The sequence below is a fragment of the Anneissia japonica genome, unplaced genomic scaffold (assembly GCF_011630105.1).
Source record: "Anneissia japonica isolate Jap-2015-1 unplaced genomic scaffold, ASM1163010v1 scaffold11048_len50068_cov101, whole genome shotgun sequence".
Lineage (NCBI taxonomy): Eukaryota > Metazoa > Echinodermata > Crinoidea > Comatulida > Comatulidae > Anneissia > Anneissia japonica.
The window spans coordinates 12,763-25,148 of record NW_022716214.1 but is presented as its reverse complement, the minus strand read 5'-3'; the positions used below and the strand labels follow the sequence as shown (position 1 = coordinate 25,148).

Here is a 12,386-nt window from a genome sequence, read left to right as displayed (position 1 = left end):
TCTGAGAAGATATAATTAGATTAATAGATTATAGATTTGGGAAAATTTATTATAAAAATGTAATAAAATAAACATGCAAAACTACTTTATGGCTAGGACTAAGTCGTATGACTAGCCTAGGCCTAGGGCCTAGAGGTGAAGTAAAGTGTATAATGAAATAGAGACACTTACTAAAACATATCCCATATACCATAAGTTGACAAGTTGCACTGCGACTGCCAGTGTGAGAACATCACTGACCGTGGAGCTATCACTTGACACGGGTTTGGTAGTTGGCTAGAAGCCCAGCCAGTTGGCTAGGGTTTACCTATGACTAGGCCTAGCCTAGGCTAGGGCCTGCCTAGGCTGAGGCACCTTCATTTTCTTCTTTGCAAAACAATATGAATGATGAGTGTGAAACATAATACCGGATCTCGAGTACATATAGTTCGTTTTCAATCCATTAATGAACAGAAATGGTATCGCAACAAACTTGGTCATGCGTTTTGTAATTCGAAAAATTGAAACAATATTTTGTTAAATGGAAGAATGCTAGCTAGCGATTAAAATTATTCGTTTTTTATCGAAGGTAAATGTAGCTAGGGCCAGGGCCTAGAGAATCTACCACTTAGATTGCGACACGCTGCTGCACCTGTCTCTTATACACATCTAGATGTGTATAAGAGTACAAAAGAGGCCTATGGAAAATAACATTTAATAATGGTGGTCCTAAATATCAAGATTAAAACATTTCATCTTCTTACAAAAAGGCTGATTTTAGAAAGCTTTCGAACTTTGTTTTCTCGTTTTTTTATGTGAAACGCGGTGTGTTTGTTGTTTGGTTCAGAGCTACCTAATTAGCATATTCATGCTCTATTTTGATTGCTAGAAACATCAGGGAAATGGATTTATGTTTTGTGATAAAGTGCAGGCAGATGATTTTGATAAAATCCAGATAATTTTAATATTGAAGAGTTGTTTATAATATTTTCATAAATTTATAAAATAACATTCAATACAATACGGCATTTACATAGGCCTATTATTTCCTATGAAATCTGTCAACACGTTCTCTAAAACGTATATAGAATATGTATAGAATTTTGATAGAAATCCCCAATTACGATGTAAAAAAATTAATTCTATAAAAATCCATTTATAATTTTATATTATTTCTATAGTAATTGTTGTAGTTCTATAGAAAATAAAAATGTTTCTAAAGAAACTCTATAAAATTTTGTTTTTCTATACAAATACTCTATGTAAATTCTATAAATTTTTCTTAGAATTTTTTTTTTTCTACAAAATTTCCTTAGAGGTTCTAAGAACACTCTATAGAACTCTATCGGAGTTCTTCAGGATTTCTATTTAAACTACATCAAAACATCTTTAGCGACCTTGTAGAAAATCTATTAAAACTCTATAAAGCTGGTTTAGAAAATCATATAGAATTAGCCTATAGAAAAGCTGTAGAAATTTTATAGAATGGTTTCTTTAGAAATTCTATACATTATTTTCTTACGGGCTCTATACATTTATCTGTTTAATTTCTAACGACTTTCTGAACAATTTATCAAAAATCGTTCAAAATTAAATAGAAAATATAACGAGAATTCTATAGGATTTTTCTAAAAGAGAAATATGAAATTCTATAGACACTATATTTAAAAAATCGAAAAAGAAAATATATAATTAAATCTATAAATTGTATAGAATTTAAATAGAATTCTTTCTATAACATATTTTTCTAAGCAATTCTCTATATAATTATATTTCTATAGAACTATCTCTATAGAGAATGGATGGGGTCTTATATAGAGAAAAAAATCGTGGATCAATTTCCTATAGAATTATATTTCTATAGAACTATCTCTATAGAAAATGGATGGGTCTTATATAGAGAAAAAATCTTGGATCAATTTTCTATAGAATTATTATTTCTATAGAATTATCTCTATAGAGAATGGATGGGTCTTATATAGAGAAAAAAATATTGGATCAATTTTCTATAGAATTATATTTCTATAGAACTATCTCTATAGAGAATGGAGAGGTTTTATATAGAGAAATAATTCTTGGATCCAATTTTCTATAGAAGTCTATAAAAACTCATAAATGTCTATAGACTTTCTATAGAATTCTATAAAACATTTTACTACGGGTGTGCTTATTAAAATTGGTGAATGTACAAGTTGCACAGTTGAAATAATTGTTTACGTAAACAGCAACACCTCCTCCATTTCTGGATATTTGGTAATTGGAATACAGGTCAAAACCACCGATAGTGATGCTATCATTATTTTTGCCACGTCTCGGTAATAATACCATCAGCACAAATGATAAAATTTAAAAAAATGCATTCAGTGTATAACAAATATAGTTGACATAGCCATAATAATGACACGGACTTTTGAAAATTGATCAACATTTTACCAAACAGGACAGATTTTGTAATGAAAACGTCCATTTCACATGTCCATAGCCGTTTGACCGTATTATTAATAAGTAGTAAAATAAACAAACATTACATAACACGCATAATTTAATATAATAATAATAATATGTCGTTCATATATAGCGCTTCATGCATTTACAAGGCCTCTAAGCGCTTCACATTACTACCCCGGTCATTGGATCAAACACATATGGAACACATTGAAACACTAAATTAAATTAGTAAATGAAATTATATTATCATTCCATAAATTGCAGCTAGTAATCAGCGCGGGTTGTGTTGGAACCTACCAGGTACCCACTTTTACTCCTGGGTGGAGAGAGGCAACCGTAGATAAAGTGCCTTGCCCAAGGACACAAGCGATTTGCACAGCCAGCGTTTCGAACCCCCGATAACGGTAACTTCATATGTTAATAATACTCTATTATTTAAACAAGATAAATTACATACATTAAATGAAATGTATCATGAAATAGGCATGTTATGCTATCAACAACCGTAACAGAGAATTTAAAATATTAAGTACTGTATGCTTAATGCACTGAGCACAAAACGATTTTCAGGAAGGCGTAATCAATTACCGCTACTCTACTAATAAAATGGCTGCGTCCGTCCTGGCACTCCTTATTAAAATAATATTTCCGCTTCGTGTAGGAGTATTAACTGAGCAAGTAAAAACGGGGTATAAAAACAAACGCTCGAAAATAGGTGTAATACTCGTAGGTCAAAGCATGGAGGAATTAGTTTCTACACTAATTCCTCCATGGTCAAAGAAACAATTATGATAATAAAATATTTCATTTTTTTCTTTCCTCTAGTCTTTTGTGAACTCTCTAAAATAACGTTTCTACAATTTACACCCAAAACATATCATACAGTTTTTCTTCTTGAAAGCCTTTGAAAGAATGCAAAAATGACTGAAGACATTTTTATTCAATGAGATCATCGTATATAACCGATCGCAAGAAAATTGCCTTTCTGTTACCGCTTCAACCTGAGCCATTGGATTGGCATAGACAAAGTTATGACGTTGTAAACAGGGAACAGTGACATTGTAAATAAACGACTCCTCACAAGCCGACTCAAATCCCGATGAAAACATGCTAATAGTGACAGTTCCTGACAGTAATGGTAATCTGTCAAGCCTAAAAAAATGTTTAGTGCTCTCTAAATTGAAGGCGTTACCTGTCGGGCGGCTGGAATGAATTACACCCAGATAGCAAAGTTGGAATTTCAACTTTTGCTACCATGCGACCAATGTTGTGTCTTGGCTTGTGCTTTTGGGACACACCCAGTTTGCATATAATCTGTTATACATTCCATGGGTTGGCATAGTGGAGACAAGTTTTATATCAATTTTATGCACCCTCATGGACCAACTAAGCGATTAAAATGACTAATGGAACCAGAAACCGATGCTGGGTTTCAGACGCCAATATTGTATGCCCACATCATAATTTCCTCAGTATAAATTTCCCCCGATTATTGTCCCCATTAAATGAAAAATAATGGATATAAAAAAACACAAGTAGACACTGTTTTCACATATATCTCTTTGAAATTAATGGTCATATATGTTTGTTTACACTTACAGGCAGGTCCGTATAAGCGCACAAACAGTTATACTATACAGGGTTTTTTTTATCATTGTGCCCTTGACCTTTGACATGGACACTTCAAAATTTAGACACTTACAGATCTTTGGTGAAGGAACATGGTGGCTAAGTTTGAAAAATTTCTGATAAAAACTGTTTCAAAAAATCGTTTTTTGTTGATTGTGACCTTAATCTTTAACCCTTACTTTTTAACATTCAAATACTTTGAGATCTTTGGTCATGGAATAATGTGACCAAGTTCGACAACTTCGTGGTTAAAACTATGGGCTGTAGACAAATACATAAAAAATAGCTTAGGTAAAGGAGCATTGTGGCCAAGTTTGACGAATTTCTGATAAAATGTATGGGCTGTAGGCTGTTCACAACAAATATGCCAACAGACAAATGAATGAATAAATAAATAAATAAAATTATAAGCGGGGGCAAAAACATACCCTCTTGCCAACTTCGTTGGCAGAGGTAATGAGATCTTTGGTCATGGAACATTGTGACCAAGTTTGACAAGTCAGTGATTACAAGTATGGGCTGTAGGCAAATAAATACAACAAAAAAATAGTTTTTCGTTGATTGTCAACTTGACATTTGAACTTGACACTAAGAAAGTCAGTCAGCTCTAGATCTTAGGAAAGGGAACTTTGTGGCCAAGTTTGATGAATTTCTGATAAAAACTATGGGCTGTAGGCTGTTCACAACAAGTATGCCGACAGACAAATAAATAACTAAATAAATAAACAGGTAAAAACAAAACCTCATGCCAACTTCGTTGGCGGAGGTAATAAGGATATAAAATTTCTAAAATGTGCATTATGGTAATGATAATCTATTTTCAATGTTCTTCCAACAGTGAAATTCTTGTAAATAAATGCAAACAGTATATAAATTAGGTGTCTTAAGCGTGTATTATATAAACATAACCTGAAGGGAAAACAGTTTTTATTTAAAAAAATAAAATGAATAGATACTGTTTTATTTTATTTTATTTTATTTATTTATTTTTTTTTTTTTTGCAAAGAATAACTTGATTTTTGCATATATGCTAAATTTGCGAAAAGCTAGAAAAAAAACAAAAAATATTATATTTCTAATTTTTTGATATTATGTAGATACCATGTAGGGTAACAATTTTATCAAAGTTTACTCCAGATCATTGATCCACAAGGTCAAATCCAAGGTCAAAGCAAATACAACAGGTAATCAATGTTTAAATGGAGTCTATATGCAAAAGGAATGCATGGCTTGAATACGGTAGTTAATTCAGTTCCCTTTCCAACGACACCAATATCTACCTAATCGGTCCACAATTTAATGAGATACGGTCATATAAATGCATTATTGCCCGCCGCGCCCATCTTGGCCAAAACCGAAAAAAGGGAATAGCGTGCAAAGCACCAAAACCGTTAAGCCGGCAGCGATTTTTTCCGTACGAAACATTTGCATGAAACTTAACACGGGCCATCTCGGATTGACTCGGTTCGAGTTCGATACGAGAAACAAGAGCAAACACTTCGCAATGTCGTGACGCTCGGGTTCTACTATTATTGCTCTATCTATGTTCACCTACGGTAGGCCTATGAAATCTTACTGATTAATGGGGTGTACGTGTGTAACTAACTGTGACCTTCTTGTTTGTATTACATGTTAGTGTAATATCTACAACAACAAAAGCTAGTACCCCCTTTTATAAAGTGTAGATAGGTACAGTAATACCAAAGGCTAGAGAGAAAGAGGATAAAGTATAGGCCTAACTACAGGCTGAGTTGCCCTACCTAGGCCCCTCCCTAGCTAGGCCTAAAAGTCCCTAGGGTCCTAGGCTGACACCAACAGTCACGTTTGAAATGACGTTGATTGAAATTTTGAAAAAAATTGGGGAAAAATTGAAGCATGGAATAAAAAATTGTGCATAAGTGAAATAGGCCTATATTAATAATAATAATAAATAAAATAATTTTGACATTATTGAACTTGGCCAAACTATCCTTGTAATGTAATTAATATTGAATAACAACAATAATAATAATAATATCAATAATAATAATAATTATTATTATTATTATTATTTATTATTATTGTTATTATTTTTATTATTTCGGCATTAATTAACTTGGTCTAAGCCTTGCAATCAAGACCCTGCAGATACTATTTACTATGTCTAATATTAATAACTAGGCTTAGGTCTCATTTATACATTCATTGGTGCTCTGTCAGGTCTTATGGCATCCAGTGTTTTAGCGCTGCCTATTCTCAGCTCTTCTTTTAAATTGAAAATAACTGTCACCCTTGTTTCATCATTTGATGAAGAAACGCGCTTTTCCTTCCTCTTTCTGCTTTCCCCTAAAAGCGTGTAGTTTTTAGTAGTTAGTAGGCCTAGGTAATTATGCAAAACCCAGACCTAACTAAAAAATAAAAATTGTCACAGTATGTAACTCAAGTTCAAATAACACTTTTCATTAATCGTGCAGCTCAATCAAATATTATATGTCATTTTTAACGACCAATTAGTATTAGCATGGTAACATCAATGTATTTTTAAAAATCAGACAGCGACGTTTTCTCAGAAGTTGTTTTGTAGACGTCTGTTGATGACTTTTGGACCTCCTGAATTCTGCAATAGGAGATTTTCGAGTTGATTTAGTCCTCAGATTTAGTCGAGTGGAGTTTCATGTAAACGTTTCGTACGGGAAAAAATTCGCAAGCCGGTACTCGCTGCGCCGTACGACGGTCACATGACGAATCCAACTCCGCTCCCTGTGAGCGCTAAACTACGGGATGCCGTCTGCTGATTGTCGGTGGCACTCTGAACGGACCGTCATTAAAGACGATCTTTAGCGCGCGTCGTCGCGTTGCGTTCTTTTTTCTGGTTTTTTTTTTTCCCTTCACATCAAACAGCAAATAGACTCGACACTTATAGGATGAGAATGATATTTTATAAACCAAGTTTCTTTATGAGGCTTAGGGAGTGGAGTTGTTTTTGTCGTGAGAAAGAAGTCCTGCTGTGACAGGAGTTGAACCCAGGACCTTGGGATCATTCAGCTTTATAGAATCGTGTCGGCCAACGACGTCGTGAACAGTGAATGCCCGGTTTCATTTAATTTCATTTATTTTGTCTAATTAATTGAACACACAAAACAGTTTCAAACTCGGGAAGACAGGATAACCAAGAGTATACTAAAATACTGTCAAGTGGCTCTCCAAACCGAAAGAGAAACAGGAATAAATAAAAATATCAGTATTGCGAGTATTAATTTAAACAAAAGAGAATGCGATTCACAATGAACAAAACCATTTGAGTCATATTAAGACAATCTAATATAGAGGATAATCTATTTTGTAAGTGATCATAAACTGTATAAGAGACATCAATGTTAAAGTCTCCAGCTAATATAACACTGTGATACAAATTAATCTCACAAAAAACATTATCGATGTTTGATTGTAAGTGATCAAAGAAATTAGCCTTGGAATTTGGTGGTCTGTAAAGACCAACCAGGGACTTTTTGTGATGAATAACAGTCCAAATGAGTTCGATGTTGTCACTCCCAAGATGGGATGCAATTTATGGTCGGATTTCATTTCTTATTGCAATAAGCACTCCACCTCCGTGTCTATTCCTGTCTTGTCTAAAGATGCTGTAATCCGAGTTGACTATTTCAGCGTCCAAAATTGTTGAGTCAACCCACGTTTCTGTGACAATTAGAACTTGCGGTTTATCAACACTAAGGGTAGTTTTGAGGTCATTTAACTTGTTAGCGATACTTCTAGCATTCAAATATAAAATTGAAATATTCTTACGATCATGTCCGTCATCATGAGCGGAGCCAGGATTTGGTTGAATATCACCGTCACATGCAAGTGAAATACAAAAACATGCAAGGTGGTTCGAGTAATAGCACACAGGACGTGTATACTTTCTGTGCCGAGAGTAGTGTAAAGAATTAATAGACTTCGATTCCCAAGAGAAGAAGTAGCATTGCATTATTTTTTTTTTCAATACTAGGCCTACTGATTCAGAATGATATAAACGTTTAATAATGCTCGGACACATATTTAAGACAATTTTATGTATTGTTATAATGGCAATCAAATGATGAAAACAAAATCAGATGATAAACAAGTAGAGGAAGATAGCCGGCAATAAAAACAAAAACCACATGGTCGAGAAATCGGACGGGAAATATAACAGGTCGCAAATAGCCATATGTGCTATTTCCTTTAAAGTAAAGCCTTAAAATACCTTGATTAAAAAGTTTCGGTTTAGCCAAAATATTAATGTTGGTTGATAGTAGTTGATTAACATTTTTTTTTTTAATCTGAATAGGTTGCCCTTAGACCTACCCAAACTCGGTGTCTTATACCAGCTTGCATTACAATCTTAACATGTGAATTGTTATCTTCTATATACAATTGAATTTTTATGGCCCAGGGATGAGTTTTTTCTTTACTCATTATGGAAATTTTATTACATGATTATTACTTTTATTTTATTATTTGCTTTTAATTTTAGTTCTTCACATGGACAGGATATTACGAACCAGTAAATTAGTACAGTAGTAGTAATTTAAGTAATTGCTACTAACACAGAATCTAATCATTCGAAAATGTTTTAGCTAAGATATCTAACTATAAATCTTGATACAAATCTAGTTGTTGAACAGTGTACCATAGGCAGAGCAAAAACAAATGAAAGTGTTCTCCCATTCGAAATATATAAAAACAGCTTAGGAAGGCTTAACAATTTACAGTACGGCAGTGGGCTTCTAAACTAAAATAAAGGATTGTAGTGTATTGTATACGGATTGAATCACTAAATAACGGATTAAAAACAGGAGCACAATCAACGACTCACACACGGTGGTAAGGTACTCTAACAACTAACTTTAATGATATTCAATCACAGGTCAAAAGGTCAACTCAACTTCCGTAGATACCACAATTCCTCCTTTCTTTAAAATAAAACTTTCCTCTTTTAAACTTAATCTCTTTTGCCTTTTAAAATAAAAATTTTCTTTTCTATCCAGTTTATAAGTATTCGAATTTACAACATGCAACTTCCATTATTTTTTTTTCCTATGATCAATCTAATAATTACTAAACACTTTAATTTTAATCTAAATCATTATCTAAATCTATTTTGTTTTTCTGATCAAAACATCAACATGCATACGATTAATTAAAGCAGCTACGATTACTGTGCGTTAACGATTAAGTTAGTCATTAAAACTTTATTAAAACACATTTCAAGCATGCATGAACACTTCAACATGAAATTTCTTCATTTCCATTGCAAACATGAACACCAAACTAATATATTTAATAAAGTTCATAGTCCTTGAATCTAACAGGCAATCTCTTTTCGCGAATAGGGCGAGAAGTCAAGTTTGATTGTTCTGGTATGACTTCTTGCTGATCAGTGTTATTTGTTGCGGGTTGCTCTTCGCTGTCGAAATAATCTAGTGCTGTGGGAATTTCTGTATTCTGTACATGATCATTGTGTTCTATGTCCCTCTGTTGGTATGATTTCACATGTATAATATTACGGCGATACAGTAACCGCGTTTCCCGTTCTTTCCACAACTCTAAATGGTTCGCTGTGAAATGTAGGGGTCAATTTATCTTTTCGGTCTCGTTTCAACAATACCATGTCTCCTGGTACAATATTACACTCACGTGCGTTTCTTTTCACGTCTGCGTACATCTTCATTTTACCTTTAACTTCGCGATCTCGATCGCTCACTTCCAAATCCTCTTCTCCAACGTGATCTTGGATTCCGGGAATTTTGGTTCGAAGTTTCCGCTTAAACATCAGTTCTGCGGGGCTTACACCTGTTACGCTGTGAGGTGTTGTGCGATACATTATCAAGAATTTATCAATTTCCGCTCGCCAGTTGCGTTTTTCAGCTTGCGCAATTCTTACTCGTTTGAGAAGTGTGCGATTTTGTCTTTCCACTTCACCGTTTGCTTGGGGCCAGAGAGGTGTCACTCTTCTATGGCTTATGCCCTGACTCTCTAAATACTCTTTAAATACTGCACTGATAAATTGTGGTCCATTATCTGTCTTATTGCTTATTGGTAGTCCATGTGTTAGAAACATTTTTCTTAGACTTTTCACAATTTTATCTGCTGTTGTCAACCTAAGCGTATCTACTTCAAAGTAACGACTATAATAGTCCACAACTACAAACAAGTAATCTCCTGTTGGCAACAACATCAGGTCTGCAGAAATATGTTGCCAAGGTGCAGTTGGAATATCTGTTGGTTTTATTGGCTCAGGCTTTTCTGGATTACCTACAATCTGGCATGAGTGACATGTTTTACAGAATTTTTCTGCATCTTTATCTACGCCAGGCCACCACACTTTTGTTCGCAAGTTTCTTTTCGTGGATACTATGCCAGGATGTCCTTCATGTGCTAACTCTAAAATATTTCCTCGAAGGCTTTGCAGAATTAGGATTCGTGTTCCTCGTAACACTAACATATACATGTAAGTTCATCCTTGATAGCTAACAATTTCTTATTTGACAGTTTATGCCACTGATTATACAAAATACACTCTCTAATCTCAGAAATCTCCTCATCATCCGCTGAAGCTCTCTCAATTTCTTTGGTTGTAAGAGCGTTTGGAGTTGCGTTCAAAGCTACAAATCTAATGTACTTCTCGCTTTCATTGGTAGGCTGACTCTGCAAGTTATCTAGCTTTATACAAAGAAGTCGTGATAGACTGTCCGCTATGTTGTCCTTCCCAGCGATGTACTTTACTTTGAACTTATATGACTGAAGTCTTAGAACCCATCGATGAATCCTTGCACTTGCTCTACCCGTAGACTTAGTTGAATATATGCACTCCAGGGGCTTATGGTCTGTCAACAATGTAAAATCAGTTCCATACAAATACATGTGAAGAAGGCGCTCGCATGATAAGGACGCGCATTCTAAGCGTAAATCAGACTCTGAGCGAAATTGTTATCGATGTGGTAAACATTGGCATTTGCAAGCTGACTGCCCATCAAAAGTTAAAGAGTGTTATAAGTGTCACAATATAGGGCATCTAGCGAGATGTTGTAAAACAAAAAGTTCTACACCAAAACGAAACACAGGAAGAGGTTTTGTAGGAAATAAACATAAATCGAAAATTCACATGATGAGTGAAGAAGATAATGTAAGTACACCAAGCACTGATTATGCATTCTCACTTACAGAAGATGACTATCACACCAAAGTGAATGTGACTATGGGTGGTATTTGTATTCCAATGATAATAGACTCAGGAGCGAGTTGTAATGTTGTAGATAAACAGCTATGGGAAGAACTAAAGGCTAAGAAGATAGTGTGTGCTTCAACTAAAGTTAATAAGAATTTGTATCCATACGGAAGTACAGACCCAATTGAAGTGATAGGCACTTTCACTACAAATATGTCAGTTGAGAACAGTAACATTGTTGAGGCCGAAGTGATGGTCATTAAAGGCAAGGGTCCCTCATTGTTAGGAAGAAAAACCGCTACACAACTAGGAGTTTTGAAGACAGGCCGGAAGGACAACTCAGACAGCGTCGTACGACGCAGCCAGACGCGATTTGTTGTCGCGTCGGGTCTGTGTGAGTTGAACGCAGACGCGATGGTGTGCGTCGGGGGCAGTCGCGTAGTAGAATATTAAACGTGCTTAATATTTCTCACGACGGCTTAAGACTGTCCCCGACGATAAATCGGGTCGGGCTGCGTCGGCCGACGCTGTCTGAGTTGGCCTTTAATGCAAGTATCAATGTAATACAGGAGAAGGTCAATATTATTCAAGAAGTGTTTCATAAGTACATCATTATGTTTCGAAGGAATAGGAAAATTGAAAGATTTTCAGTTAGAGATTCCCATTGATGAAACAGTGTCTCCAGTAGCCCAGTCACTGAGAAGAATTCCATTCAATTTACGAGAAAAATTAGAAAATAAACTTGATGAATTAGAAAAATTGGATGTGATTGAAAAGGCTGATGGCCCTACACCATGGGTGTCACCTGTAGTTGTGGTACCTAAAGGAGAAAATGACATTCGTCTATGTATCGATATGAGGAGAGCGAACGAAGCGATAATTCGAGAAAGGCATCCAATCAATCCCATCCTCGTCGCCAATTTGTAGTGTATTGTATACGGATTGAACCACTAAATAACGGATTAAACACAGGAGCACAATCAACGACTCACACATGGTGGTAAGGTACTCTAACAACTAACTTTAATGATATTCAATCACAGGTCAAAAGGTCAACTCAACTTCCGTAGATACCACAATTATCACCATCTGCTTCACTGTTTCGCCTTGGGTAGATGTTTCGTTATGGGTATTGCGTACG

General features: G+C 35.0%; 2 protein-coding genes across 2 annotated transcripts; one reads left to right on the top strand and one right to left on the bottom strand.

Annotated features, from left to right (window-relative positions):
- Positions 1-9,580: 9,580 nt before the first annotated feature.
- Positions 9,581-10,941, bottom strand: LOC117109653 (uncharacterized protein K02A2.6-like). Its single transcript, XM_033252038.1, has 2 exons — positions 10,521-10,941; positions 9,581-10,332 (listed from the first exon to the last, which is right to left on the bottom strand). The coding sequence occupies exons 1-2, from the start codon at positions 10,939-10,941 to the stop codon at positions 9,581-9,583; spliced, it is 1,173 nt and encodes a 390-aa protein (XP_033107929.1).
- A 244-nt stretch (positions 10,942-11,185) lies between these two features.
- On the top strand, positions 11,186-12,172 carry LOC117109652. The gene is made up of 2 exons (XM_033252036.1): positions 11,186-11,510; positions 11,871-12,172. Exons 1-2 carry the CDS (start codon positions 11,186-11,188, stop codon positions 12,170-12,172), a joined length of 627 nt encoding a protein of 208 aa, XP_033107927.1.
- Positions 12,173-12,386: the final 214 nt, after the last annotated feature.

What these genes read in the sequence shown, in the direction of transcription:
- LOC117109652 (XM_033252036.1), top strand. Translation starts at nt 11,186, where the DNA reads ATGAGTGAAGAAGATAATGTAAGTACACCAAGCACTGATTATGCATTC. An exon ending in CGAAGTGATGGTCATTAAAG is followed by an intron (nt 11,511 to 11,870) that starts GCAAGGGTCCCT and finishes TATGTTTCGAAG; the next exon opens with GAATAGGAAAATTGAAAGAT.
- LOC117109653 (XM_033252038.1), bottom strand. Translation starts at nt 10,941, where the DNA reads ATGTATTTGTATGGAACTGATTTTACATTGTTGACAGACCATAAGCCC. An exon ending in GGATGAACTTACATGTATAT is followed by an intron (nt 10,333 to 10,520) that starts GTTAGTGTTACG and finishes GCCAGATTGTAG; the next exon opens with GTAATCCAGAAAAGCCTGAG.